At 49.4% G+C, this 26,643-nt stretch overlaps 1 protein-coding gene across 1 annotated transcript in view; it reads left to right on the top strand.

Annotated features, from left to right (window-relative positions):
* Window positions 1-3,293: 3,293 nt before the first annotated feature.
* Window positions 3,294-26,643, top strand: part of SPTB (spectrin beta, erythrocytic) — a 59,490-nt gene continuing 36,140 nt past the window's right edge. Inside the window, exons 1-12 of the mRNA XM_006915124.3 lie at window positions 3,294-3,447; window positions 16,735-16,886; window positions 18,097-18,270; window positions 19,244-19,335; window positions 19,737-19,817; window positions 20,283-20,398; window positions 20,817-20,929; window positions 21,685-21,872; window positions 23,566-23,683; window positions 24,313-24,471; window positions 25,370-25,672; window positions 26,382-26,532. Coding sequence (XP_006915186.1) covers window positions 3,300-3,447; window positions 16,735-16,886; window positions 18,097-18,270; window positions 19,244-19,335; window positions 19,737-19,817; window positions 20,283-20,398; window positions 20,817-20,929; window positions 21,685-21,872; window positions 23,566-23,683; window positions 24,313-24,471; window positions 25,370-25,672; window positions 26,382-26,532 — 1,795 coding nt within the window. The 5' untranslated portion in view covers window positions 3,294-3,299. The remainder of the gene's footprint in view (window positions 3,448-16,734; window positions 16,887-18,096; window positions 18,271-19,243; window positions 19,336-19,736; window positions 19,818-20,282; window positions 20,399-20,816; window positions 20,930-21,684; window positions 21,873-23,565; window positions 23,684-24,312; window positions 24,472-25,369; window positions 25,673-26,381; window positions 26,533-26,643) is intronic.

The raw sequence follows: 26,643 nt of genomic DNA, 5'->3' as shown, positions 1-26,643 counted from the left end.
AGGGGAGTTGGGTGCGGTTTAAGGCCTGCTGTTAGCCATGTACTTGCTGCCCTCCATAGCGTTGGAGGGCTGCTCTAGATGCATAGATGACTTACAGCCTTAAAAGCTATTCTTTTCAATCCTGATGGTTTCTTTATTGCCAGGCTTTCGAAGGGACATTATGACAGTAATGAAAATAGACATGAGTGACACTGAGAAAGCACTGGGTTAAATTTGGTTTTAGGCAACAGAGATTTTTTTCGGATTTGTTTTGTTTTCCCGAAATAACCATCTGTAGCTTTCCTGTTTTCTTATTTTCTTCTCTTCTGCCTCTAGCACCTCATTTCTCCAAGATTCTTCTCCCCTTGCCACTGAGCACACCGGCTGCCCCACCCCCTCTGATGGAATGCCATCTGGGCAGCCTGCTCAGGTGGACACGGCTGGAGGGCAGGAGGAAGAGGGCCTCCTTTCAGCTTCCGAATCTTCTTTCCTTAGTGTTTGTCTTCAGGGACTTGACCCTTAAAACCTCTGGACTTGTGTGTTTAGACACAGACACAGGTGTCTTTTTCACGTCTGGGCAGAGCTGCTGCCTGGCCGCTGCCTTCCCTGAGCTGCAGTCACAGGAGGCATGGCATTTTTAAGCAGGATGAATTGCTGTCAAGTGGCTGCTCTTCTGCACCCGGGGACATCAATCTTGTCTTGAACGCTGGGCTGCTGGGCTGCCTGCTCAGGCTCATCTTTCAGGGGCAGACTTATTTACGGAGCCACAGCACAGGTAATCTCACTCCCCCAGCCCTGAGGCCTGGGCCTCTCACAGCCACTCTTAAAAATAGCCCGAGACAAGAAGAGCCAGGGTCCAGTTACCTCCTGCACACAGGATCTGATCTCACTTCGTCTCCTACGTCTGGCAGCTCAGCCTCTCTGGGTGCTGGGTCCCTCAGCCTCTCAGTCCCTCTCCCGCCTAGAGCTCAGAGCAACTGTAGTTCCCCTTCACGGAAGTAGGAAAAGGCACGGGGAGTGGGCATCCTTCCCAGCTATCTTTGCCCATCCACTCGGGTGGGAAGTCTCAGCCTGGAAGTAGTGTGTCCATTTGTGGAAGATGACAGGCTGTCCAAAGGGCAAGGGTATTCTTGAGCACAGGCCTGGCTTCCTAGGGCCTGCTATGTTTGGGGTAATAACTGGCTTCCCCACCTTGCACCTTCCCTTCTCCGCGTAGCAAACACCTTTGCCAAGTCCTGGAAGCTGAGGGATGCCCTCTGTCCCCATGTGCCATGTTTTTTCTCCACCTGCTTCTTCAAAATCTACCTGGTCTAGGGGAATAAACTGAGCTGCAGCTTGGTCCGTGGTCCCAGCAGTAATTTCCTAGATGACCTTGGGGAGTCCACATCCTGTAGTAGGCCTTGGTTTTCTCCCTGTTACAATTAAGGTGGCTAATTCTGGTTCCTGTCTTACCTCAAAGGGATGTGGTGGGATTGATTAATCAGACTGGGGAAAAAAAAAGAGTCTGAAGTGATTCTGTCTGAAAAATAAGGGCTCTAGCACTGCAGTTATGCTTGGATTGGCGAGCTTGCTTCATTTCTTCTTCAAGAGTGTGCCTACTTCGGTGGGTGAGTGTGTGTGTTGGACTGCGTCTCTGTGTATGTGACATGAGTGTGTGTGTGGGGGGGTGTGTGCATGCACATACTCATGGAGGGAGTGATTTACCTCACAGCTCACTAGTTATGGACATGCGTCATATGTCTGCCTCATGGCCTCCCCACCCAACCCCCTTTCTCTCTCTTGGATATGAAGTCTCTGGGCTCCCTGTCGTCCCTTAACAGACTTGATCTCAGAGTCCCTTAAACTCCCTGGGGAGATGACCGAATGGCAGGTACAGGTGAGGAAATTAAGGCTGAAGGAAAACTACTCATTTTCCAAAGGCCCAAGACATTCAAGACTTAGCCTGGTGCCTCTCGCTTCCTGTCCCACTTTTCTCCCATCCTGGCCCTCTAGTTACATCGTGAGGTTCCTAATTCTGCCATGCTTTTCTCACTTTCAGAACTATGCACCTGCTCTTTCTTCCCTTTGTTTGGACTCATCCCTTTCCATTTATCCCTTCGCAGGAAGCCTCCAGGCTTCCTTTAGGAATCAGCTTAGAATTTCCTTCCCCTGATACCCAGCCCTACCACGAGTCCCCCACCTTTCCCATCCTTTGCCAATAGTGGGACACATCATACTTCTTGTAATTGCTTATTTAATCGTCTGTCTTGCTGCCTGAACATAAGCTTCAGGAGAACAGGGCCCTTCCCATCTTACTCGTAATCGCCTAGCACAGTGCCTGCCACCTCAGTGGGGCTTGGTACATATTTGAATTAATCACGAATGAATGAAAGAATGAATGAATGAACGAACGAACGAACAAGATAAACGACAAGTGAGTGAAGACCCCGTGCTCCTGATGCCCGTGTTCATTGCATAGATGAACAGACACAGCTCCGTGGGATTCCCTCACCACCACCACCTACCATCATGCTGACAGGCCTGATGGGACAGCAGGCTCGTCTGGGCTCCTTGGTCTGTCTTGGGATTCAACAGGGGACCTCATCTGAACACTTGGTCACGCTTCAGAGAGGGCAAAACCAAGAGCCCAGCTTTCTGAAATATTCTTTCTGAGAAAGAACTCACAGGGTTCTTGGGCAGCCTCTGGGAGGAGACGACTTCCCCCAGTGCAGCTGCCTGGGCTGGTGGCACCAGTGGCACCAGCTCGCGTTCATGTCTCTTCCCACTGATTCAGGCTTGAGTCAGAGTCAGCCAGCTTCCAGCTTCTCCCCTCTCCTCTACTGTCCCCACCTCCCCCGCAGGTTGGGTCCTGGCCCCAGAACACTAGGTGGGGGTGGGGCAGCTCTTCCTGCCTGTCCTGCCAGCCGCAGGCTCCCAGGAGAGCCACCCATCTTGGGGCTCCCGCAGCCGTGGCGGCGGGTTTGGAGGAAGCAGCGGACTTGCTGCAACTGACGTCTCCACCTGCTGGTGGTCCTGACCCTTGCTGCATCAGCTCTCTGTCTCTGCCGCCACTGCCACTGTTACTGTTGCTGCTGCTGTTGCAATATTTTATATCCAAGGACCCAGAGACCGTGGGTAGGAAGCAGAATGAGGCAGATGGCACTGTGTGCTCCTCCTGCAGGGATCTACTCCTGTTGGATGCTCCATATAAGTTGCCCCTGAGAAAAAGTCCAAGGGGGTGGGAGCTAACCCTCTGACTGTGTTACTGTCCCCCCGCCCCACCTCCCCAGGGACCCTTCCATGAAGACTGAGGCAGGCATAGCTGCTGAGAGCCTGCTGACATGACATCAGCCACGGAGTTTGAAAACGTGGGCAACCAGCCACCGTACAGCCGGATCAATGCCCGCTGGGATGCCCCAGATGATGAGTTGGACAATGACAACAGTTCGGCCAGGCTCTTTGAGAGGTCCCGGATCAAGGCTTTGGCAGGTACCGTTTGGGGCCAGGGGGGTTAAGGGAGCCGTTCTCACAATCCCGAGGTTCACTGTCCTCTTTGCCTGTGGTGAATCCTCTGTGCACGGGCGTGAGCCCTTGCAGGGTGGCAACGGAGATGTGGCTGCATGGCTCAGAGAGGCTGGGCCCCCTTGGGAGGGAGCACAGGCTCAGGCAGCCTCTACTCCCACATGTCCCCCACTTCCTCCAGGGCCAGAGGTGGTGCCAGGTGGGCCCTGCCCTCTGCCTCTGTCTCGAATGACTTGTGGCCAACGTCAGAAGTAAGAGAAGGTCTGGAAGAAGGAGTGTCTCAGGGGCTGGACAGCTGGGCAGAGTGCTTGGAACCTCAGTGTGCCCCTCAGTCTCCTGCCTCGTCCTGGATAGAGGAATTATCGTCATCCTCTCTGTGGACCCAAAAGGAAATAGTGATTTGATAGAAAATTGAGAACAGATAACATCCTTCCCACACTGCCTCAGAGAGAAGGATTTTCTGGACTAAACCTCTTATCCTTAAACTGAAATTAGATTTTTACTTAGCAGTTTCATAATAGATATCTGTGTGTGTGTGTGTGTGTGTGTGTGTGTGTGTGTGTGCGCACAGACATACGTTGAAAGAGAAATAGCAAAGTACCTACAGGAAAACTAGCTACTTCCCAATCCTAGTATCATATTTTTTCCAACTTCTGTCTGTTATGTGGGCTGTACCATACCTCAAATACTATCTCAACCAAAAATGTCTCCTACAGTTCTGTGATTTACAAAACCTTTTATATTAGATTGCTGAAAATCATTGTCTTTTCTATTCCCTATTCTAGAAGCTAGAGAGAGCATGAGTGAGGGAGTGCGTGAGCATGTCCGGAAAGAGAGGGAGGGAGGGAATCTTAAATCTCTAGTAGAAATAGCTTCAATGGCTTCTCCTCCCGCTGCTGGCTGAGATCTGATTCTTGGGATTTTTCATTTTTTCTCCCACAGACCCCTGTGACCACTGCCTGCCTTGAGCCTGGCCCAGGGAAGCTATATTCTGACCCTAAGGCCTTGGCCAGTAAAGAGAGTTTGAGTTATATGAGGCGGTGTGTGGGTGTGTGGAGGGTAGAGGTGGATTACTTCACCTGCTCTACCAGTGATTGGCCTGAATCGGACTTGTTTCCCTCATCATTGCTTGTCCCCGTCCTCTGCTGTGTCAGAAGAGCACTTTCTGGAGGGCTTCTCCACCACCCCATTGCTCATGGCTCCGAGTTTCATGGTAGTACCCTTCCAACTTCCCTCTCTTCACTCTGCTCCCAGGTCCCTTGGTCTCCAGCTGACCCTGAGGCATGACAGGGCTCTAGGCCCCTCTGAAACCATAACGACCTTTTACCTCAGGCGTGTCTGGGCTCCCCATTCCCATAACAGGAATGGGGTGTCTCATTCCCTTGTCGTGGTGGGGAATCCATTCAGGTTGAAGCTATCGCTCTTCGTGTCTTTGTTCTTTGGAGGAAACTCCCTTTCTTTTTCCTCCATCGCCTCCTCTCCACCCTCTACCCCATAAAACCCTTCCATGGTTTTCCTTGGGGACATATAATAGCACCAACCCCTTGTTTTTGTTTATGTAATTTTAACTTCTTTAAATAACCAAACTCGGAACCCTTACCTTTGCCAGTCTGGTTTCACCTTCTTTATACCTCGTGCTGGCTGATTCTGGCTGCAGGGACCCTGGGGATGTGGCTGGAGGGAGAGGGGCACCATGTTCCATAAGGTTTGCCAAAGGACAGTTTGAGGAGTCGGGACTGTCTTTTGTGCAGAGATCATTTGATCCATTTCACAGATACACTGTTCTTTAAGAAACCAAAGTAAATTCCATTATAACAATTATCTCTTGTTCTCCTACTATGTATAAAGCTAAACCCCTGGCCAGACGTGAACGTGGAGGGGGAACCACGGAGAGAAATTCTACATAGTATCTGTCTCTAAGGAGTTTATGATCTATTAGAGAAAATGAACAATGTTCATCACTAATTAGCATAAGCAGAATTAGAGACCTGTAGGAAAGGCACGTAATTAAATAGCAATGAGAGCAAAGAAAGATGCGGGGAGAATCAGACTCGTTTGTGGAGGAGGTGGCCTTGCGTTGGGGGTTAAAGGATGTGTGTGACTCTGACAGGCAGATAGGCTAAGAGTTTGTCCATTTGGCCTATTTATGTAGCCATGTCTGATGAGCAGGCTGGGAAACTAGTGGAAATGGGGTGATCAGGACAATCAGGAAAGAGCCTCCATCGGCCTTACCTATTCCTCACCAAGAGTGTGCATCTTATCTACCAAAGAACCTGAATGCTCCAGAGAGAGAGGAACTACAGAATATAGAGCTGCATGGACCTTAATCATTCAGAACATCTGGCTAACAAGTAAACAAGGAAGTTTGGGGTTCATTCGGGATTTTTTAAAACAAACAACCTGAGCAGTTTACTGACTTTCCTCTCCTGAGAGTCCACTCTGAGTGACCCGTGAGAGAAGCTAAAGCTTTGAGAAGGTTCAAAGTAGAGTGGTAGGTTGGACCCATTCTGGTGGGTCGTCGGAGCAGATAAAGAGTCAGTCTCCCCAGTTTTAACTTCTTGACATTTTTCTCTTCAATACTATCTTTGGGGCTGCCTTGGCAGTCCAGCCTTTCCCAAGAGGTACAGGAAGCAGAAGCTACCCTTGATCCCCATCATTTTAGCATGCTCCACGGCCACTCCTCAACTCCTAAGAGTGTTATGGTAAGGAAGATATTGGTTCTATGTTTCCTATAAGGTGGTTCTGACCTGCTTTGTAGGTATATGTGGCAAAGCTGGAGAGATTGGCCTGGCCTTTTCTTTCTGAAATTGAAGGCTCTGGGGTGAAGAGGAAAAGTCACAAGACCCAGATTCAAGTCCTGATTCCACTGCTGTGGAGGATGACTGAATCAGCTTCCTGTTTTATCAAATCAGGGCAGTCGTACTTTCCCAAGGCTGTTGAGAGTACCAAGTAAGGTAAACTTCATGGAAGCTTTATAACAGTAAAATACTAGGTAAATGTTCGTATTTATAGGAAATCTTCTTAGTTATGATATCTTTCTGTCCCTTCTCTTCTACAGCTTTAGACATCCAATAGTATTATCTGTCATTGTCCCAGTTAACCCTTACTCTCCCTTGTCTTACAAAGCCTGAGCTGGAAGAAAGAGCTGATGGAGGTTCTTTCCTGATTGTCCTGATCACCCCATTTCCACTAGTTTCCCAGCCTGCTCATCAGACGTGGCTACACAAATAGGCCAAGTGGACAAGGAGCTAGGAGTTTTTGCTCGAAGCTCTTGGCTGGATCCCCAAGAGTTTACAGATTACACAGAGCCGCCCTTTTCAATGCCTGTGGGGAAGAAGCACCATGCCCTGCAGAACTTTCTCCTCAGGCCATCTAGCCAGGATCCCAGCTGTGCCTCTGCCATCAGCTGGGTGACCTGGAAGCCCCAAGAAACCAAAAGATAAGCCTCGTTGGATGCTTTTCCCAGGGTGGCAGCTCTTCAAGGTCCTTCTCCACTTAGTAACCTGTGGTTAGAAGACTTGCATTTTGTTAACTGGACTTCATCTTTCCTGCTTCTTGAGTCCACTTTGTCTTAACTCCAAAAGAAATACTCCCTATTCTGCCTTTGAAACCATTCCCAGCTCTTCCTCCCTGGGCCAGAATTAACAAGCCATCTGGTTATTCTGTGTGGAAACTGCCACATCGCTATACAAATACCTGATCTTCCTCCAGAATGAATTACTCTGGATTTGAAACTGCGAGTCAGCCTAAAGTGGCTAAAGTGAAGGGGGAGGTGGGTAAGTAAACACTACAGAAGTCTCCTGGAAGGAGATGGATTTGACCTTGGCAATGCTGAGGGGAAGGCTGCGGGCCCAGAAGGAATATTTGCCCACTCGGTCCCTGAACAGATGTTAGCTCTCAACGTCATCCTCTAAAGATGGCAGCACTTAATGAGGTTCAATGATGAGGAGCCAGGAGGCATCTTCCTGAACAGGGGGCTGTCCTCTGCTTTGATAACTGGCTCTGGCACATTCCTACTTTTGGGACTTGTTCTGAAAGATTAGAGGAAGGGGAGCAGCTGAAAAGGCCAAGTTCCAATCCCCCTAAGAGGTTTTGTCCTCAGTGTTTCAGTAGAAAAGCTCCCAGTGTTTCCTAAGCCACCCTCATCGTCACTCACACCCCATTTCCTGTCCTTCCCCTTTTCATACTGGGAGACATTCAGTAAACATGGATGGTGTCTGGATGAAGGAGGAAGCACTGCAGGGTGCAGGGAATTTACCAGCCAGAATGCCCACCCTCCGTGGTCTGTCTCCTCATCCCAGAGGAGGCCTCTGCCTGTCTGCACACCCCCTTGCATCTGGTCGTGTATCCCAGTGACTCAGGGCAGATGTGGCCCAGCTGGGAGGAGGAATGCAACAGAAAGGTGCCTCGAAAAGAGAAACCCTGTGCGATAGCCTCCCCCCACCTCACACATGCACATGAGTTGGCATCCCAGCTCCGTGGTGCACAGAGGCACCTGGGAGGTTGCAGTGCAGAGAGCAGTCCAGGGTCTCCTGAGAAGGCCTGTGAGAAGGAGAGGGCCTGTTGAACAATTACTGAGGGACAGATTACACAGCTGCCCTTTTCAAACCAAGTGCACAAAATTGTGTAGCCCACTCTACAGCTGGAATCCAAGCGATGTTTCAGACTAGAGGAGTGCTTCCTCTCTGCATTCTCTCTTTGCAGCCTTCTTACTAGCAATGAGATGAAGCCGAGTGGTGAGGTTGTCTGAGGACAATTCAGAGAACGCAACAGGGCAGCAGGTGCACTGCAGGCTTCGTCCCTGTGCTCTGAAGCACATAGTTGCTGCCACTTTGAACCTTGAACATCTTCCAGACCCACTGTGCCCAGGCCCCATGGTTAAGTTCTGTGACCAGTAGATATTCCATCAGAGCCTTAGGACAGTGGCCCTCAGACCCTGCTGCTGCCTGCCCACCCCTTTTGCCCCCCACAAACTCCTGACTTTGGTAGCAAAAGGTTATGCCTGGCCTCTTCCTGGGCGCCTGTCCTCACCTGCACCAGGATGATGCTGAGCCCAGGTGTCCCAGGTGCCTGAGAAGGGCTTTGTGTCCAGAGGGTGAATGATTTCTTCCAGAGAGCAGGATTTCTCCACGCTGGGGCAACCAACAGCTTCTTGGCAACCTGTTAAGTTGACAAATTCAGATGCAGCTGGTGGAGACCAAGGCATCAGGTGTTAGTGATTTGACTGTCTCTTAAGCTACCTGTGAGAACAAAGATGGTCTCATTAATGAGAGGTTTTTAAAATGTTTCTCAGATTTCAAAACATGAAATGGAGTTTTATTTAGAGACCATATATTGGGAAAATATACCATTCACAGAAGTATATGTGATCATCAACAATCATTTCAATGTACTGTCAGAAGAAAAAAATAATTGACTCAGAAGCTTTCTCTTGGGGGTCAGCCATTGTGAGTTTCCTCCCTCCCACATCGCAGGCCACGGCACAGATAAACCCGCCACTTACCTGTGCTCAATAAATATTTGACTCCTCATCTCCACTTGTGTTGAACCTGCAGGAGAGGCCAGCATGCCACCTGCACTGTGTGGTCCTGCCCAGAACATAACACCTTCTCCCATTGTTCCCTCTCCCCTCTTCACAAAAGCTGTTCTTCCTCCTTGGGAACGATTTACAGAACCAAGGCTGTTCCCTTTCTCTGGATGACTGCTATCTATCATTGTGAAGATGCTTGATTAAATATTAATATGCTGAGGTTAATAATAAGACTCTATTCCCTCCCCGTTCGGTGCAGTCTGAGCCATGTTAATAGCCTCCTCCATCTTTGGGACATTCCTGTGGGCTGCCAGCTTTGTTCCCAAGGGCAGCAGGCTCTGTCACCAGGTCTTGACTGTGCTCCTGGCTCCTGGGAACAGCCAGCACCCACTCCCCGCACCCCTTGTGATGCCTCCCCCACCACATGCTGCTAAAGAGGTGCCAAGGGTGGTGTTTTTGGAGCATCTGTAGCAATTGTTCATTTCTCCTTTTTATTCTGTCACTGGAAGAGAATGACAGGAAGGCTGAGAGCAGCCGAGTCTCTGGCGGGTTTATCTGTGCCGTGGCCTGCGATGGGGGAGGCTCTGGAAACATTTTGCCTCCAAACCGTTTGGCCTTCAGCCTCTGGAAACTAGATCAACCAGGGAATCTCATTTTACAGTCTAGTGAGAGAGAAGTAGATCAAATAATCACACACGTGTTCATATACATACAGACATGTGTGCATAATGACAAATCACGATAAATGCTGTGAAGATGCACTGAGAACTGAGAGTTGATAACATAACCTATAGCTTATAACATGTTGGAGCATGAGGGGAATGGTGGGTGGAGAAAGGAGGAGCAGGTAGGAGTCACATCACAAGGAGCCTTAGAGGCCATGAGGTATCTTCAGGATCCTGTCAGAAAGCAGCAGAAAACTTAAAAGGGGTGGCCGAGGAATTTCATGAGGGGATTATTTACAAAGGAATGTCAGGGTTGAAGGGTCAAAGGGTAGGAACTGTTACCAGGGACAGGCTCTCAGGACAGGAGCTGTGGCCTTCAGGAGAGGGCCAAAGGGATGGAACTGCTCCTAACCCATCGGAGTGTTTTTTGCAGGGAAGTGACATGGTTAAGTTTGGGTTTTTAAAGATCACTCTGGCCTCAGTGGAACAGGTTGTGGACAGGAGGTACAATAGTCCAGGAGGGAGAAGGTAGCAGCCTGAGCCACCTTGGTGGCCGCTGAGGAAGAGAAAATGGTCCATCCCATCAAATTGTTCTTCTGTCCTCCCACTGCTATCGTGGGCTTCTCCTAGTTAGGTGACCTTGGCCAAGTCACTTTTCTGCTCCCCAGGGCCTCCGTTTCCTCATCTGTGAAATGAGGGGCTGGAACCAGCTGACGCCCAAGGCTTTCCGGTTCTAGCAGCCCCGGGAAAAGGCCCGTGCAGAGCACACTGACCTCGCTCCTCTTCCCCATGAGCTGGGGCGCTCTGCTTCTCGGCCTGGGGAGTGGAGGTTGAATCAGTGGATTCTTCAGAAATTCTCAGTTCATTGAAGGCTAGGCTGAGGCTGAGTCCCAGGCCATCTTGACCTCTGTGATCTCGTGTTCTCAGTGAGAATGTTTCCATGAAGCCACCACCTGCAGCAGAGCACACTGACCTCGCTCCTCTTCCCCATGAGCTGGGGCGCTCTGCTTCTCGGCTTGGGGAGTGGAGGTTGAATCAGTGGATTCTTCAGAAATTCTCAGTTCGTTGAAGGCTAGGCTGAGGCTGAGTCCTGGGCCATCTTGACCTCTGTGATCTCGTGTTCTCAGAGAGAATGTTTCCATGCAGCCACCACCTGCATGATAACAACGCAAGGTGTTGGCACAGCTGCTTACTGTTCTAGGTGCTTTTTATCCAGATGATCTCCCTGGCCCTTCAACCACTCTGCACTAGGCTGAGTGTAGCTATTACCATGTCTCTTTATAGATGAGGGAGGTCACACAACAGGAAGCACTGGGACAGAACTAGATTCCCAGGATTTTATAATCATCGTTCTGCTACTTGGGCTACAGTACCTGGGCCTTCCTGAATGTCCTTCAGACCTGCATCATCTCCTCCTTGGTGCCTCACTGGAGATATCCCTTCACGTTTTTCTTTCCGCCACCAGCTTCTTGAGCCTCTTTGATCAAAACTCTGAACTCATTTTTATGCCTGTAGCTTTTGACTACTATCACCTGCCAGCTTACCCCTGTTCTGTGGTGGTGTTCAGATCTGCTCCTGTCATCTCATTTCCATAGTTCACATGTCAGTGGGGTCATGTCACCTCAAGCAGAGACTTCTGTAGCCACCGTAGAGCGGGTTCCCCAGGCTCCAGTCTCTCCCCTATTCAATCCCATTGACGCAGGGCCGTTAGAATTGCTGTCCTCTAACAAATTTTTTAGTGAGCTGTTGCTTTATTTAAGAACCTCGGGGCTCTTCTTTTCCTGGAGTAAAAGGTCAGATTCCCTAGATTGCCCTTTAACTTCTTTCTTTGCTCTAGGTAAGTTATCTGCTTCTCACCCTCACCACCAAAATATGCACACAAGCACTCACACACACATATGTGCACAGATGCACATGCACATCTGCCAGTTTCCACCCGAGGGCTTTGAACAAGACTGCTTCCCTTCGCTGCCATTCTAAAACCATCATCTTCAAACCTCAGATCAAAACTATCCTTCTTCAAAAACAATTATTTAATTTAAACAGGTCTAGGATAACTTGTTTTCTTTTACCGCAATATACAGAGACCCCATTTTATTTTTAAAAACAACAGGGTGTTTATCTTTTATCTTTAAATATTTGTATTACATAAGAATATATATTTATTTAATGTAAAGATTAGAAAAGCAGGTAAGAGGAAAACTAGAGACATTGTCACTGTCCCATTTACATATTTTAATGCCTATAGGTATATGACTGTGTATATATGTGTAAATATTAAAATGTTATCTATATTATAATCTCAGAATCTTTTGCGCTGAGCAATATACTATAAATATCTTTTCATGTCAGTAAACATGCAGATTATTGTTTTCATGGCTGTATAGTCCTCTTTTGTATTAATATACTTCAATCTAGTTAACCAGCATCTTAGTGTTCAGTTCTGATCACTTTTAAAGTCAGTCTTAACTGCCTTATTCTTGTACTTGCAAATATGTAGCAAGCATCCTAAAGTTCTCTCTTAGAATCAACCCTAGCTAGATTTTAAATCCTTATGAGCAGGGGAGCTGTGTTCTAGCTGTTTGCAATATCAGTGTGATGAAAGTTGGTTGGTTGAAAGAAAAATTCCTCTCCAAACTAAACCAGAAGAGTAGAATTTGTGCCACCAGCATCATTTATGGTATGTCCCTAAGGGTCTGCCCCTATTCTAGGCTTCGTAATGGATTGGCATCTGTGTCATTGAGGTTTGTCACAAGTTCATTGGAGTTATCGTATCCCTCAATCAGGTTCCCTAAGCTCTTGGTTTCCTAGCATGAGGAGAGAAATCCCAAGTTGTAAACTGCAAGGAAGTCAACATTTAGTGATTGTTTTCAGGCCCAGGCTAGTGGTCCCCGTCTCCTTCTCATTTGTCCTTCTGACCACCTCTCTACCCATAGCTTAAAGCTATTTTGTGGGTAAAAATGCACACGTTCTCAAGAAAGATACCTCTTTCACTTTTCATCAGTCATTTATTCCTCAGGGTCTATGAACTATATATCCTATTTTTCTTCTGTTGTTTCTTATTATAAAAGTACTACATGTTCATCGCAGAAATTTTAGAAAACGTAGAGAAGCAAAAAAATAAATAAATAAATAAAATAAAAGTCGCCGCAGTCTTAACCACCTAGCTCTAACACCCAGCTTTGGCTTTTTTAATGGATATAGGTCTACAATCCTAGGATCATGTTATGCATGTGATTTTATACTCTGAGTTTTCCCTTAAAATGTATCATCATAATCTTTCCATTAGAAGTTCTTCTATCGCCTTTTTAATATCCTCCTAAATGTACCAAAATTATTAAATCTAAACTACTTAGCCTTTCATTCCAGGTTTTCCAAATCCAGTTTAAAACCTATTGTCCACAAATTTCCTTCTTACCTGTAGCTAGCCAGGGGCTCCCCTAATACGCTCTGTCCTTTTCTGCCTGTGTGCTCAGGTGCATTCTGCCTCCCTGCTTCTGTCCTCCTCTGCCTGTCCAAAGAGGTTTTCTTTGCAAGGCTCCCTTGACTACTGCAATGAGAAATGACCTCTCTCCTCTTTGACCCCTGATGACTTATTGTATGTGCCGTTTTTCTGGTAATGAATTCAATATTACCTGGTAAAGCTTTTGTATGACTAAAATGAACTGCCCTTTATCTCTCCTGTGGTTGCAGAATTAACTCTTTGTGGGTTTGTGTCTTGTTTCCTCAACTGGACTGTGAGGCCCTTGGAGAGACTGAGCCTGCCTTGTGCTCCCCGCAGCGTCTAGGGCGGCCTACACGTGATACTGGTAGAGATGCCAACAATGATGGTTAACATTTACGGCAGGCTTTCTGTGGGTCAGGTACTGTTTACATGTATGAACTCACTTATTAGAGGATAAATATTTGAGAGTTTGGTATGGTGGGCTTATTTAGCCACAAACTAAACTTTCGAAGAGGGCATATAAAGGAAAGATCACGCAGTCATTATATCCAGACAGTAATTCTAGCTCATTGGTCAGAGAGGAAGGTGAGTTTTCTAGGAGAATCCTTGACATGCAGGGAGGAACGAGGATGGCCACAGCCTGGGAGGGAAAGGGAGAGAAACAGACAAGAGTGGAAAGGCTCTGAGTTTGATGGCAGCAGAGGCACAAGTGGCTCTGAGTCAAGCCATGCTGGTGGACTTGACCGCTTTCCTGCACTGGCAGGGTTAAGACTCTGTAAATAAGACCTGGCCCCTGGCAGGGCCTTGTGGAGGCTTTCTTTCCACAGCAGGTCCCTGCAGGATGGCCCAGGTCCCCTGGGGACAGTAGGCCCACTGCACGGCTGCCTCCTGGGCCTGTCCACACCACCAAGGTTCCCGGCCTAGCTGGCTCTGGGCCACCGGCCTCTCTTGGAAGGCTCCCGATGAGCTAGCTCCTGGGTCATGCCGAGAGTGAATGTGCTGAGCGTGCCAATGTGGACCAGCCAGAGCCAATGAGTTAATGGAAATTAATCTCCACCCCTGGGCCTTTTCTCTCTTTTTGATCATCATTCGCCTCTCAGAATCTCTCCCATGTCCCAACACTGCATAGTGGTTCAGGGTGCAGGGATTCTGGGCAGTCTCACCCCACCTTCAAGTTAAAGGCAGCCAGGAGGCCGGCCCCTGCCTGAGCACTAAACCCCAATATTTTGGGGTCCAGGAGGCATCGTTTCACATGTCGAAAACTGGGGAGATGTGCACTGATTTATGTGTCAGCCCAGCAGCTGAAAATTAAATTCCGTGTCCCCAATGAGACGCACCCTCTCACCCCTTGCTAGGCACAAATAATTGGGTCTTAGCACCCACATAATGAAATTTTGGGGTTCTTAAAGACAGGAGAAGGTGAGACAAAAAAGGATTTTAGTGTTTTGAGACGCTCACCTCTAAAGGGGCTAAAAATGTCAGCCCCTTGGTCAAAGCTCCACAGCGACTAGGAGGGCTGGCCTCTTAAAGAATAGATCTGGTTTCCAAGGCAAACACTGTGCGGCTGCAGCTGACTGTTGAATCTAAATATGCCCCCAAATAAATGTAACCACTTCCTGTCCAGTACGTCATCAAAATTTTAGACACATTTTACTGAAGCAGTCCTTGAAATCAGGAAAGTGGCTTAATTTGCTGCCAACGAAAGAGTAAGGGGGCTTTTTCCTCTGAAACTTTGCCCAGAGGCCCAGAATGAATGAACGTCAATTTAATATTTATTTAAGATGTGTGGAGTCAGTAGTAGTATTTCTCCTTTTCTTGGAAGTCTTATTTTGACGGCTGCCATCGAATCCTTTACACATGACTACAGCGCTTGTCGTCTTTATAATGGAGTGTGTCTGCCTCAAGGATAGGAGCTGTCCTTGTCCTCCCATTCCCCACCTCCACCTAGAGCCTGGTACCTAATGGTTGTACGGTGAACATTTGCTGAATGAATGAACAAATGAATAAAGGCTCTGAGTTCCTAACACTAAAATAGCTTTGCAGTAGGAAAGAATCTGGTGCTGTGAGCCTCAGGAACCACCAGGATTATACCCTCGAGGCGGTACTGGCTGGGCTCCTCTTTTTGTTATTGTTAAATCAGATATTTAATAATTTAAGAAGCCAGCCCTTCCACGGTTTGGGCTCAGTCGAGCAGACATTTAGCTCACTCCCAAGGCGCTGACATTCCCTCCTGGCTGGGCCAATCACAAGCCCTGGCCGTGACTAACCCTCAGGGATCCTTTGTGGCCCCAGGCCCAGCCACACTGCCACGTCAGTTCCTGCCTGGAATCTTCGACCATAGTGCCCAAAAGCCAGTTGTCATAAACTGTTCACTGAAGCAAACAGAACGAGGGTTTACTCCTCCTCCTCTCTTCTCCCCCTTTGTTTCTATCTTTCTGCCACTTTTCTCTCCTTTATCCTTCCTCGATTCTTTCTGCTAGCCCAGCCTTCTCTCCTCCCTCCAGCATCTTGTTCCAGCTTCTCAGACCTAACTGGACAGCTTGCCAGCATCTGTTTTACAGAGCTGCCAAGAGGTAACCCACCTAAAATGCTCCAGCATAGGCCAGAGCCTGGCTTGGCGAATGCTGATTGAGAGTTGGGGTTGGTGGATGTCATGTCAGCTTCCCAAGTCTGAAGATGGAGAACCCTTGCTTGCCATTCTAAGCATGAGAAAGTTAGCATAGTGCCCTGGACAGCCTCAGCCAAGCCTCCATTATCCCTAACTCCATGTGGATCATGCATTGCAGGTAGTCTCACTGTTTTCTTATTCATCATTCTCCTCTCCCTACCAGGAACTCCTTGAAGATAGGCAATTCGTTTTACCTTTATGTGTCATTAGGCTAGCTCAGGCCTGCCACCAACAGGAGGAGCTGAATAAATGTACACTCAGCCACAATACAGCAATACCCTACTGTATGCCAGGCTCCAGACCTTGGAAATATAGAGACAAACAAGAAAACTTCCCTGGGCTCAAGGAGCCTACAGTCTTGCAGGAGAAACAGACTTTCAACTGGTACAAGTGTAAAGAAAGACATAAATGAGAAATGCAAATGGAAGGGTTGGGGCATACAAGGGGAGACCTGAGCTGGATGAGTGGATAAGAAAACTTTCTGAAGAAGTAATGTTTATACAGTCTCCTAAGGGATGAATAGGAGTTAGGTGAAAGGGTGGGGTGAGGAAGGGGTCAAGAGAAACTATTCTAGCAGAAGGAATATTTGCTGGATGGGTGGACTGGTGAGCCTGGCCTTGAAATCTGAGCTCACTGGCATGATGGTACAGAGCATTCTGAGGGGCACAGGAAAACAGATGGTTGAATGAGGGGTGTCTTGATACTGTGCATATGGTGGTAGAAGTTATCTCTTCATTGCCCCAGCCGTGGCACATGGGTTCGTGTTGCCAAAAAGCTATGCTCTGATTACAAATGCTCCCACGAAGGATGTGGAATAACTACATCAACCTCCTCTGCCAGGGATGGGGGACCCCGGGATTAAGGTATAAAACCCGTCAGCTCATGTCATTGCACGTTGACCTTGCCAACCTTGGGAACCTCACCTAGGACTCTTCTCCCCACACAGATGAACGGGAAGTTGTTCAGAAGAAGACCTTCACAAAATGGGTGAACTCGCACCTGGCTCGTGTGTCCTGTCGCATCACCGACCTCTACAAGGACCTGCGAGATGGACGGATGCTCATCAAGCTGCTGGAGGTGCTCTCTGGAGAGATGCTGGTAAAGCCCCTTTCTGTACCATGGCCCCGTTCCCTGGGCCCTGTGGCTGGGGCTCCTCTTCAGGAGATATAGGGTCTGGGAATATCTCCAGGTCTTAAGGCCTTGATGCGAGGTGTCCATGTGGCTGACTGGGTTCTCTGACCTCGTCTCAGAATTTCTTGCCTCTTTCTGGCCTCTTCTTGGCCTCTTCTACCCCTTGCTGCTTCTCCCAGAAGCCATGCAGAACTCTTGACTTTCTTCACGTGGGGTCTGGGCATCTGTGGCTGGCCTCCGATGGCCCGCCCTCAGCCTCCTCACAAGGGCTGGGATATATGGATTGACAGACTCCCATTACCCAGCTGGAAAAATTTTCGTTCTTCTTGGAACCCAGAGGAAAGTTTGGACGATATCGTTCTGTGTGTCCTATCGTTCTTACAAGTGGAAATTTATTATAGGCCCTCTCAGTTGTAACCTGCCCTGGAATAATGTTGCTCCTGCAGGGGAATGAGATTAAGGTTCATGTTTTGCTCAGTTATTTTCATTGTGACCTTGGACCTATCAGGCAGGACTTTCTTTGCCTCATTTCCCCCATACAAAAAAAAAATTGGGGAAATGATCCCTCTACCTGGTGAAGTACTCTAAGATCCTCAGAATTTGAATCAAAAGGGGCCATGTTTTTCTGTTGCCTTTTCAACTCCAGGCTGAATTCTGCTTCTTTCCCTGCATTGAAAGCCCACTAATGAGACTTCCCACTGGGAACCCTTCTGATGATATGGTTACTCATCACTGGTGGTCCTCCTGAGTTTTGGCTGGAGGGAGGAGATTGGATAGTGGGGTGGACCCATTATCAATCACAAAACTGAAAGGCACTCTTACCACCAGCCAGCAGTAAATAGTTCTTAACACTATGCCTGGCACATAGTAAGTGCTCAATTAACAATCGGTTGTGTTATTGTATTTGAATGCTATTTATCACCCACTCAGAAGGCTTTGTTCACACTCTTCCGAGCTGCACAGGCTCAGTACTGATGCAGCCCCATGGAGGAAGGGAACCTCTGAACTTTGCTGAAAGGATGGGGTTAGGAAATGTTGAGGGGTGAGTGTGGGAGTCACAGTTTAGCCAGGAAGGTGGAGGGTGGATGCCGCTGACAGGAGCTGGTCCAGGATGCAACCACCTCTGTGGTTACTGTGAAGTCCCTCCGTGCCCACGGGGGTCACTGCTGTTCCCCAGCCAAAGCCCACGAAGGGGAAGATGCGCATCCATTGCCTGGAGAACGTGGACAAGGCCCTGCAGTTCCTCAAGGAGCAGCGTGTGCACCTGGAGAACATGGGCTCCCACGACATTGTGGACGGCAACCACCGCCTGGTCCTGGGCCTCATCTGGACCATCATCCTTCGCTTTCAGGTGGGTTTCCAGGGGGGACAGAAGGAGTAGAGGGCTCCTCTCAGAGCCAGACAGGGCTTAGGAATCTTATAAAATGGTGAATAAAGTGGGAATGTTTGTGCACATTCTAAGAGGCTAGGAACCTGTCCTATGGGACAGTGCTGGTAGGAACGGGTGACCGTCCTTTGCATCGCCAAATCTCTGAAGCGCAGGGTGAGCCATTCAGCCAATAGTGTAGCCTCTGAGGGAGAAGACAGAATTTCGTAGCTGGGCCGAGATCTGCCTGGAAGATCTGCTTTTTGTCCCCTCCTCACCATGTGTAACTTTTTGGTTTTTGACTTAGTTTGATTCAGAAATCGTAAAAACAGTACAGAAGATCTGCTTTTTATGTTTTTCAGTCAGAAACTTCTCTCTTCCCACCCTGAAATTCAAGGTTCGTTATTTAAAGAAATTTAGAGAGGGAAAGGGAAGGGAAGCAAGGCCTTCCACCTGCTGATTTGGGAAGGGCAAGGGGGAAGAAGGTAACGCACAGCTGGCAGACTGAAGACCTCATCCAAGTGGTCTTGGGCGTCTCCTCTCACTTTCTGAGGGTGCGCGTGATTAAACAGCAATGACGGCAGATCTGGAAAGGGTGAAAAGGCAAGAGAAGCTCCTCATCAGAGTACAGTACCTGCCAGTGTTGACGCTGTTCCTCGGCCTTGCAGGGCTTTATGTCTCCCGAGGAGGAGTCCGGGTGACTTGTGTTTATTCTCAGCATCCTGTCAGAAAATTAAATTAGAGCCATCTCATCTGACATCAAGAAGCTTTGTGTGGCCGCTGACTAAAGCAGAGAAACCGGCCACTGGGACCCAGGGCCTCAGGCCGTGGTGTTGCCGGCAATGCAGATGGATGGCAAAGGGGAGGAAAGGAGGAGACAGCCCCCCGCAGGGAGAGCAGGAAGGCACTGAGCAAGATGCACATCTAATTCCTCTCCCTTTTGTTCCTGCGCCCTCAGATTCAGGACATCGTCGTCCAAACTCAGGAAGGTCAGGAGACGCGCTCAGCCAAGGATGCATTGCTGTTATGGTGTCAGATGAAAACAGCAGGGTATGCCCTGGGACCAGCCACGGCCGCGTTTCCCCAGCACCCACCCGCTCCCCCAAGCACTGCCATCCCCAAGGGACGTGACATCACCCAGCAGTATAGCAGCTTCAGCATAAATGATGCCAAAAAGTCTATCTTGACCTGATTCATTGAAGCCTGGAATACAGTATTCCTTTCCAAAGTTGTCTGGGCCAGACCGCGGGGTCTGTTGAGTGTGCACGTCTCTTGGGCCCACCTTATGGGGTCCTCTTAGTGTGGCAGCCTTCATGGCGGCCCTTACGTTGAAGCAGCTTGAGGAAGGACAGGTCCAGTCCTCTCCTGGTGCATAGGCCCCTTGGTTCATATACTTGTTTGGGACCCAATAGAATCTATTTCTTAGGTCTTATTGTTTCTCTTGGATGCAGCTACCCCCACGTCAATGTCACCAACTTCACCTCCAGCTGGAAGGATGGCCTGGCCTTTAACGCCCTGATACACAAGCACCGGTAAGAGGGAGGAGAGGGCTGTGCGGACGAGGCAGAACTCCTGTGGGTATCTGGACATGCTGCACTCAGCATGTAGGTTATTGTTCAGCTTCACAGGAAGGTCACCTCCACTGGTCCTTCTCCTCTCACCCTCGGCAGCCTCACCTCTCTCAAATTCTAGTCACACCGGCTGCTACCTTCCCCACATCCGAGTGCCTGCAGCTGCCCCCACTCTGCATCTCCTTTCACTTCTCCTGCCCAGCCACCTCCCCACGTTGCATCCTGCTGGGGCTGCACTGTGGATGGGGGATGCTATGGCCTCCACTCCCTGCTGACAGTCTGGCTTCGTCCCTGCTGCCCCCACTCTGCATCTCCTTTCACTTCTCCTGTCCAGCCACCTCCTCACATTGCATCCTGCTGGGGCTGCACTGTGGATGGGGATGCTATGGCCTCCACTCCCTGCTGACAATCTGGCTTCATCCCCAGGCCCGACCTGATCGACTTTGATAAGCTGAAGGACTCCAACGCCCGACACAACCTGGAGCACGCATTCGACGTGGCCGAGCGTCAGCTGGGCATCATCCCGCTCCTAGACCCTGAAGGTGAGCATTTCCCACGCCAGCCTTGACTGCAGCAGTGGGAGATGGCGCTCTTTGTGCTGGAGGGAGCACTGGAGGAGTCGAGGCCAGGTGCTGGGCGAGCCGTGGGCACAGCGAGGGGATGCTGGCCAGGCCGGGGCTCTGCTCCGGGCCTGCTCTTCGGTTCCAAGTTGGTTCCCAACACTTCGCCTGGACCAGTTGGAGGCCCAATGTAGTCTTCGGATCCTCCTTTCTTCTGTCCTAATTTGTGGTCTTGATATGGATTTCATCTTCTTGCCCGTTACTCTTCCATTTTCACCCTGATGGTTGTTACTTGATGCCTATAGTTGAAATTCCTACGTGAGAAACAGGGAGACAAACCCCTGAGCCTGACATTTCTGGCTTCCAATTTGGTCCTGAGAGCATCCTTTCCCCTTTGCAGATGTCTTCACGGAAAACCCTGATGAGAAATCCATTATTACCTACGTGGTGGCATTTTACCACTACTTCTCCAAGATGAAGGTGCTGGCGGTGGAGGGCAAGCGTGTCGGCAAGGTACCGAGCTGTCTCATGACCAGCGTCACCTCGTTTCCCAGTTTGCCACACCCAGGCCATGGCTAAAGCGCTCCCTTTCCATCCCATGTGGAGTAGAATGTGTCTGGGCTTCAGCTGCAGTTGGAGGGGTGCTGATCAGCCCCACCAACTTCCTCTGAATCCAAGTTAATGGCTGCTATGCTGAATTCCAAAGCAGGTTGATGGCCTGTCCTGAAAAGTGTCATAGCCTGCAGCTCTGAGCCCTCTTCCACCTGCAGGCCCACATCTCATGAACATTCCGATGGGAACAAAGCAAGGCTTTGTCGGTTTGTTGTGGTTTCAGCCCTGTTAGGCCCCCATAGTATACCAGGAACCCACAGGCCCTCATGCCAGCTTCCTCTCCCCTGTTGAGTCCTTCGCTCCTCAAGAGTGGGGACCGTTTCTCATTCATCTTTGTGTCTCTGGTGTTTAGCAGAGATAGTGCCTGGAATCCTCTGATTCTCAATATGCATTTTAGAATAAACAAGACCTTGGCCCCTGTAGGGGCTGGTGCCCTGGCACAGCGAGCTTACCGATCTTTCACAGGATTAGGAGAAGAGGGAGCTGCTCCTGCACCCTAGCACGGCCAGCTCCTGGCAGACGTGGCCCCTGCACTGCCAGGCCACTCCAGGCCCTAGTGACAGACCCCACAAAGAGTGCTCCAGGGCTCGAGAGGAGGAGGCCACGACTGTGGTCCTCATGGGTGGCATTGTTGCTCTTCTGATGGGATTCCCTAGGTAATCGACCACGCCATTGAGACAGAGAAGATGATTGAAAAGTACAGTGGACTTGCCTCGGACCTGCTGACCTGGATCGAGCAGACCATCACGGTCCTGAACAGCCGCAAGTTCGCCAACTCCCTGACTGGTGTCCAGCAGCAGCTGCAGGCCTTCAGCACCTACCGCACTGTGGAGAAGCCACCCAAGTAAGGCCCTGGCACTTGGGAGAATGGGCGCCAGTGGCTGAGAAACTGGCTACCGAAAGGTAGAGCCAGGCCCTAGGCCTTGAGGAGTGTATCTTGGAGGCGTATTCTAGAGGCTAGAGAGCTTCGCATGTGTCTCCTGCTTCACCCTCTCCTTTCCCCCATGCTCCCAAGCCGTCAGCCTATAAGAAATGGGCATTAAGGAGTAACCCCCAGCTCATAGCCAAAGAAAGTACTTTTCCAGATTCCTGAGGGAAAGCAGGAGTGAAATCCCAGGATTCTGAGTCCCTTCAAAGAACCTGTGCTGGAAAGTTCCTTTCTCATCTGTGCACTGAGCTGTGAGTTTGTTTTTCTGGTAATGATCTCTATATTCTCATCCCCCGAGCTCTCTGTATGGGGCCTTGTTGATCATCAAGTACTTCCTTGTTTTTCTCTCCCGTCTGTCACTGTTCATCAGCCGAGCACTCAGCCTGCCTCTTGGGACCTCTGCTCCACTCTAGTGTGTGCAGGGCCTGGGCACGGGCACACAGATATATGCACAGGCACACACAACCATGCGTGCACATGCACATACATGCACACACACAAAAACATGCACATACAAACACAGGGGCGTTCCAACTCACCTGCCGTTAGTTTGTCCAGTTCTCCTGAAACTGATTTCTGCCTCATCGGCGGTACCCCCCGTCTTGTTCCTCACCACCTTGGCCATCTTCTGTGCTCTTCATTTATGACTTCATTTATGAAAAGTGAGACACAGAGTCTAGAATGTACTATAAACAAGTATCCGATTGCTGGTCTGACACTAACTCACTTTTAAAGTCTTAAATTCAATACAGATAACATTCTCTTTGGGTCTAGCAGGGGTGATGTCTCTTGGCTGTGTAGATGGTGCTCAGGGCCACAGCCCTCTTGAAGTGCCTGTGAGCAGTCAGACTGGCCTCAGCGTGGGGACATTGCTCACGGCCAGTCTTCACCTGCCGGATGAAAGGTGTAGAAGTGGGTAGATCCTTGCATACATGCAGAAATGTGAAAGTACCCAGTTACCTGGAGCTAGGACCCCAGGTTCCAGACATCCATCCTGCTGCTGGTTCTCGTCTCCTACACTTAAAATCCTCCTGGAGCCCAGCCTTTCCTCCCCCGACCCCAGCTCAGAAGCATCTGGCCTTTGGGACTTCTCAGGAGAGTCAGCTCTTCGGGATTCATTAAGACTTGGGTGAAAGTTGTTCTCAGTGCAGCATCTTCTAATATGGATAAGATAATGCTGCTTCTAAGGTTTTCTTGCCTCAGTTAAAAAACTGACTAAAGAGCTAGTCAGAAGCCTGCATCATTTGCCAAACAAGGGAGGATTTCCTTGTATTGACTGGTAAAACTTGATATCTGCAGGAATTATCAGAATACTCCAGTTAGCCATTCCCCTGGGGGAGCAAATGATAAGCAAATGCTGCTGTGGTAGCCATTGTGTTTTCTCTGGTTTGTACTGTAAAGACTCCACCCCCTGTAAGATGTCAGTTGGTGAGCACGGTAAATGTTTTAACAGGTAAGTAGACCTATAGATCCTCTTTATTTTTTGTTTTTCAGGGAAGTATGCTTTGCTAGTCAAGCTCCAAGATGCCAGGGTTCCACGCTGACTTTAGCAAACAATTTGGCCATGGGGATCTTAACACTAATCTCCCTACCTCTGTTTTCTTGACAGGTTTCAGGAGAAGGGGAATCTGGAAGTCTTACTTTTCACCATCCAGTCCCGGATGAGAGCCAACAATCAGAAAGTGTACACACCGCACGATGGGAAACTAGTGTCAGACATCAACCGGGTACAGCGCGTTTTCCATCACGTGTTACCTTTGGGTTGGTCGAGATCCCAGTAAGGGCACAGGGAACAGTCACTGGACAGGGTGAAACCAAGCCACTTTCTGTGCTATGATTAACTACACATGCCAGTTTTTTTGGGGGTGCTACCTGCACCTAGGTCCGGGAGGTCAGACTCCACCCACTGTTCATCGATTCAGCCCTCTGTTCAGATGCCGAGTCCTTTTTTGGAGCCAGTTTTTATAGCCTAGTCTCTATTGAACCTCAAGTTTTTTTAAGTATGGAATATTAACTACTTATAACAGAAGGAAAATACCTCTGATATTCCAGAGGTTTGGATGCTTAACACCACCTGGAAGTTCTAATAGAATGGAGGTAGCCATTTAGTCAATAAGGATTTGCTGAGCACCCACAGAGGCAAATAACATTACATTAGGCCAAGAATCTAAGGCAGGTTTAGAGAGGTAGGGAACAGGGAACTCAGGCTCCCTGAATCTTTGGTTGGCCCAGACATGAACGCCAAAAGGCTTCACCTAGATTTCTGAAATCACTGAGTGTTAGGTGAAAGAGATGGAACCCCCAAACCCAGGTGTTCCTCTCATGCCCCAAGAATTCTCCTCTCTCCCTCATGCAGGCCTGGGAAAGCCTGGAGGAAGCTGAGTATCAGCGGGAGCTGGCCCTGAGAAATGAGCTCATTCGTCAGGAGAAGCTGGAACAGTTCGCCCGGCGCTTTGACCGAAAGGCCGCCATGAGAGAGACGTGGCTCAGTGAAAACCAGCGACTTGTGGCTCAGGTAATGAGGGACACACTTGGGGATGGCAGGAGAGGAGAAGCTTTCCAGAGCCCCCAGCAGTCAGCTGGACTGGAGACCGAGCTGGCCTCTCAGTGTTAGTGCATAAGCCTTTCCACAGGCCTTGCATCCCTGCTTCCCAGGATCGAGTGGATTAAGATTCACGCCTGAGGAAGAGCTCTCCATGATTTATTAAGTCTCATTTTTAGAGAAAGAGCCTCAATCCAGAAACAGACCCCGAAATTGTCTTATTTGAGCCAGTAACATCAACTAAAGCCAGGATTCAAGTTGACATTAAACAATGATTCTCTGGGGATATGATGAAAACAGAGTGCATCTTGTGTATGTCAAACATGCCTTTTGGACTCTGGCCTCTAGGACCGTGTCATTTTTCACTAGCTAAAAATTGACTCCCAAGCTGATTGTCCATGACAGCATCTGTTCCTTCCCACTTGGAGCTTAGAATCAAATTAAATTCTATCTAGAAAGGGAAAAGCAAGTGCTCTGAGAGAATTGGAGACTATGTGTGCACCTTAGATAGCACAGGGTAAGCCATCTCCAGGTCAGAAGCCCCTTCCTGTCCAAAATCAGGCAGGTCCATTCAAGGCAGGGTGGCGAGTGCCAGCAAGCTGAGGAAAGGCTCTGTTCATAACATATTCCTGGCATACCCACACATATGGCACAGTGAGTAAAATCCTGAACTTCTTTTAAAGGCTCTTGTGAGACATTTAGTCTTTGGAACCGGGCTCCGATAAGATAGGCTGAAAAAGACGGCAGAGCTGTCTTTGGGAATGGTCTTTACCATCCCGCAGTTGTTCCAAAGCAAACTGCTGTTTCTCCGCATCTGGATACTAGCCAAGGGAGCCTGACCAAGCTGCCCGTGTTTCTCCCCATGGGTCAGGATAACTTCGGGTATGACCTGGCAGCCGTGGAGGCGGCCAAGAAGAAGCATGAGGCCATTGAGACTGACACGGCTGCCTACGAGGAGCGGGTGAGGGCCCTGGAAGACCTGGCACAGGAGCTGGAGAAGGAGAATTACCACGACCAGAAGCGCATCACAGCCCGCAAGGACAACATCCTGCGCCTGTGGAACTACCTGCAGGAGCTGCTGAGGGCCCGGCGCCAGAGGCTGGAGATGACCCTGGCACTGCAGAAGCTCTTCCAAGACATGCTGCACAGCATCGACTGGATGGATGAGATCAAGGTGGGCCTGCGGGTTGCCAACTCCCCACACCCCCAGTGCCCACCTCGGGCCTCAGTGCCAGCTCAGTTAGATTATGCTTCCTTAGATGCCTCCCAGCCAGTCTCATCCTTGAGTCATAATGGAGAAACTGAGGCAGCACGGTGTCTGGCTGCATCTGTCTATCACCTGCTTAGCTTACTCTGCTCCAGACAAGTCACCAGCTGTATCTCCATGATCAAGAAATCTTGGGTTCATAGCATAGGCGCCAACCTGCAGGATCTAGAGAGACAGACATTAATCAGGAGCCCAGAGACTCAGGCCCTGGGTAATCACGATTTGATTCTGGTTAGAATCCAGACCTCCAGCATAGGGGCAACCAGGAAGTCTGAATCTCCTCTCCCTCCACTGCAGTGCTCTCAACTGAGCATACACATCACAGTGACCGTGGAGCTTTCTAAAAATTCACATGGCCCCAAACCTGAGGCAGATGCAGGAGACAGAGTGAGGGGCTTGAGCTTCTGTAAGATGATCCAAGAATGATTCTCATGGGCACCCCCAGTAGGAACTCCTGCTCCATAGCTTCCTGCAGCTGAGCAGCAGCCGTTTTTCTGCTGCACTGACTCACCCTGGCCCGATACCATGGACACCTCCTTTAGAGGGGTCTCTTTTCCTAGTGTGTAGGTCTCTTCACCTCTCCTCATTCACCTACCTTGTCTGTCCTCTTTGCCAGGCTCACCTCTTGTCTGCTGAGTTCGGGAAACACTTGCTGGAGGTCGAGGACTTGCTACAGAAACACAAATTGATGGAGGCTGACATCGCCATCCAAGGGGACAAGGTGAAGGCCATCACCACTGCCACCCTGCAGTTCACTGAGGAGAAAGGTGAGAATTCTGATGTCTCCCTGTTGAGACCTCTGAAGCCAGATTTCATCATCTTGCTCAGCACCCTAGCTTGGATAAGTCTCCTAGCTTTAGAATTCTGCTTCTTTCATC

This window comes from Pteropus alecto, unplaced genomic scaffold (assembly GCF_000325575.1).
Source record: "Pteropus alecto unplaced genomic scaffold, ASM32557v1 scaffold276, whole genome shotgun sequence".
NCBI classification, from domain to species: domain Eukaryota; kingdom Metazoa; phylum Chordata; class Mammalia; order Chiroptera; family Pteropodidae; genus Pteropus; species Pteropus alecto.
Note: the sequence above shows the minus strand (reverse complement) of the source record. Positions and strands in the feature narration are given on the sequence as shown.